The 2772-nt window shown below is 42.6% G+C and overlaps 1 protein-coding gene across 1 annotated transcript in view; it reads right to left on the reverse strand.

Moving 5' to 3' along the window:
• KPNA5 (karyopherin alpha 5 (importin alpha 6)) overlaps positions 1 to 846 on the reverse strand; it is a 19387-nt gene extending 18541 nt beyond the window's left edge. The window contains exon 1 of the mRNA XM_009325661.1: positions 711 to 846. Within this exon, the coding sequence (XP_009323936.1) occupies positions 711 to 839 (129 nt within the window). The 5' untranslated portion in view covers positions 840 to 846. The remainder of the gene's footprint in view (positions 1 to 710) is intronic.
• Positions 847 to 2772: the final 1926 nt, after the last annotated feature.

The following is a 2772-nucleotide window of genomic DNA, read 5'->3' on the forward strand; positions in this document are numbered from 1 at the left end:
TACCCATTCACAGGTAAATGCTCCAGTATCATACTACTTCTTACTCTTACCTCTCTGGCCCAACTAATTTAAATTCTTTTTCCATGCAGTAGCACCACTTCCCCAGGAGAATGGTAAGCATTCCCACCTCAGAGAAGACTGTAGATCAGTGCCTGGGACACTCTCTAGGTTGTGGGAGACAAATTCAGTCACTTTAGATCAAGCAGAAAAACGAACTACATTCCTTACTTTCCTGGCAAGAAAATATTAAACATTTTGGAAAAAGGAACTACCAAAAACCATTAAATTATACAATGCTCCATGTACTCTGATCACTAAAAATTCAACGAGGACAACTGCAAATGTTATATGTAATAGTTCAGGGATCACTAATTGGTAGCTGCTTTACAAAGAAAAACTCTTGGGCAATCTGAAGTATGGCTTCAAAGATGAAAATAATCCTCTCCCTTCTAACAGTAAAACTAAGGATTAAACTTAAAACACAGGTCTCTCCTCTCTGTGCCCCAGTGACTTAAGAGGGCTTCTGTTCACTTTTTTGTTTTATGATCCTGTCGAGAAGTGCCTGGTGCTCCCCAAGATTGCACAGAAAACAGACATTCAACCTGGTGCTCTGGATTCTGCTCCACAGGAGGAGTCTGCTCAAGTCCTTTCACATATCTGAATTTAGCTTCACAAGCATTTAACAGTTAACAGCTCACCAAGATACTTACCTGTTCTTCCCTTTTCTGTTTCCGAAGCTGGATTCCTTCTTCCTCTCTTCGTCTGCGCATTTCTTGGGGATTAAGTGCGTTATTCTTGTAGCTTTTCATTCTGAAGTTATCTTTACCCGGGCTTGCCATGTTGTCTATTAAAAAAAGAAAAGTTACTCCAAAAGGCCAAACCTTCTGAGGCAAACATGCCATCTCTTGCACTACAGAAGTATCTGAGGCAGCAGCTATATATTCCTATAGCTGCTTCCAATACCCAGTTCATTAACAACAATCTCTAAGGTAGAAATCAGAGAAAAATCTTTGCCTAGATAGGCAGTTCTAAACTGCAGATTAAACTACAGACCATCTCAGCGACCAGATAATTCATTAAAGGGCATAAGCTACTGTAAAAAGAAGTTATAGGTCTTATGAGAAAACTGAGAAACAAAAAGCAAAATTTTGATTCTCTCAGCAAGTAAAGGAATTTGCTTCCTCCTCTCATGAAGGAGACATTAAATGTATTAAAAAATAAGGACAAATCCAAGAAGAAAACCTGCAGTAATTACTGCTTCATTTAATATCTTCCTGCATTGTTTCCTTTTTTTTTTCTTTAAAGATGCCTATCTCGCAAACATAACGCAGGATCTAAAGGTTATGCTGCGTTTCCTTCTAAACTGTATGCAGAAAAAACTCTGCAGAGAAACAAAGTAAGGGTCAGTAGCACCCAGACAGGTATAGTCTTTTCCATTTTAAACTAACAAAATGATTGACCCATTCTAATTAACAGCTCTTTTGATGTTAGAGGATTAGAATCTGTCTGTCATTTCAGGCATATCAGTTGTGAAAAGATAAAAGTGATAAAACACGATTCTGTCACTGAAATGATCAAACTGACTGAAAAAGGTTGTTAATAGCATGGTGCTAGTTTTTAAAGCTAAAACTGTAGCCTTCATCTAAGAAATAACTGTCAAAAATATGATTTAAGACTCTACAGGAACTCTCACTTGTCTGAAATTCTTCTACAACAAGAAAACATACATAAGAATATCTGAACTCCAGCTCTTGAGCTGCACACAGTTCTCTATCGACTTCCATGCTGGGACTTTATTTTTTTTTTATCAGCATAAAGTCCCACGGACTGCTGAGCGATAAACACAAGCTATGAGAGGAAAACAGTCCGCAGACTTCGGCTGACATCAACAAGACACTCTGAGGACTCAGCAGCCTGTTTCACCCAAACACATTTGCTTCACAAGGGCGTCAGTAAACTCCTGCCATCTCTGGACCACGGTGCTAAGTGTGCCACCATCTAAAGCAATTTTCTAGTAATTGTCATATAACTTTTAAGATACAATTTAAGAAGATCATTTTCCCAACAACACTGCTGGCTTAACTAGCCCTAGAACATCCTCACTTCCTTAATCACTCATGCCTTGCTAATTTAGTTGCACCAATAAAACTGTCAGGCCAAGCAATGAACCAAACGAGAAGCGTGCATTAGAGTAACCCAGTCTAGGCCACCGGCTCAATAAAGAGTTACAGAAGCACAACTGGGAGGAAGCTCTCATCAAAACTGTTTTCAGGAAGAAAACCTTGTAAGTTTATAGCTTCATTCCCCCGAGGGTTTTGGTATAGACATCATAAGGGCAAAGAGACTGGCAGTCCCTGATCTATTCAGGCTTCACGACTTCTCCATCTAGATCCAAGGAAGTCTGCACTTCTGCTCTGCAAAACTACGCTCGTTTTAACACTAAATCCCTCTTCCCACCACATCCTGCATCTCACCCACTTGTTGTGCCTAGAGTGAGACCTACCCTAGTAATAGGGTTTTTTTTTCCTGCCTGCCTACATAAGGCTCCCTAAATACCGCGCCTCGCTGCACCACCGCCCCCTCCCCGACTGGCAGCGCCCGGGGGGGCCGCGCGGGCTTCCAGACGCGGCCCGCAGGCTTCGCACCGGCCAAAACCCTGGCGCAGGGCCGGGCCGCGCCGCAAGTCCCCTTGCCGGCTGCCCGGCCGAGAGGACGCCTACCCCGGCCACAAGGAGCGACCAGCGAGGCTCTTCACCCGCGTCCCCTGAAGAG

This window comes from Pygoscelis adeliae, unplaced genomic scaffold, assembly GCF_000699105.1.
Source record: "Pygoscelis adeliae isolate BGI_AS28 unplaced genomic scaffold, ASM69910v1 Scaffold54, whole genome shotgun sequence".
Classification (NCBI taxonomy): Eukaryota; Metazoa; Chordata; class Aves; order Sphenisciformes; family Spheniscidae; genus Pygoscelis; species Pygoscelis adeliae.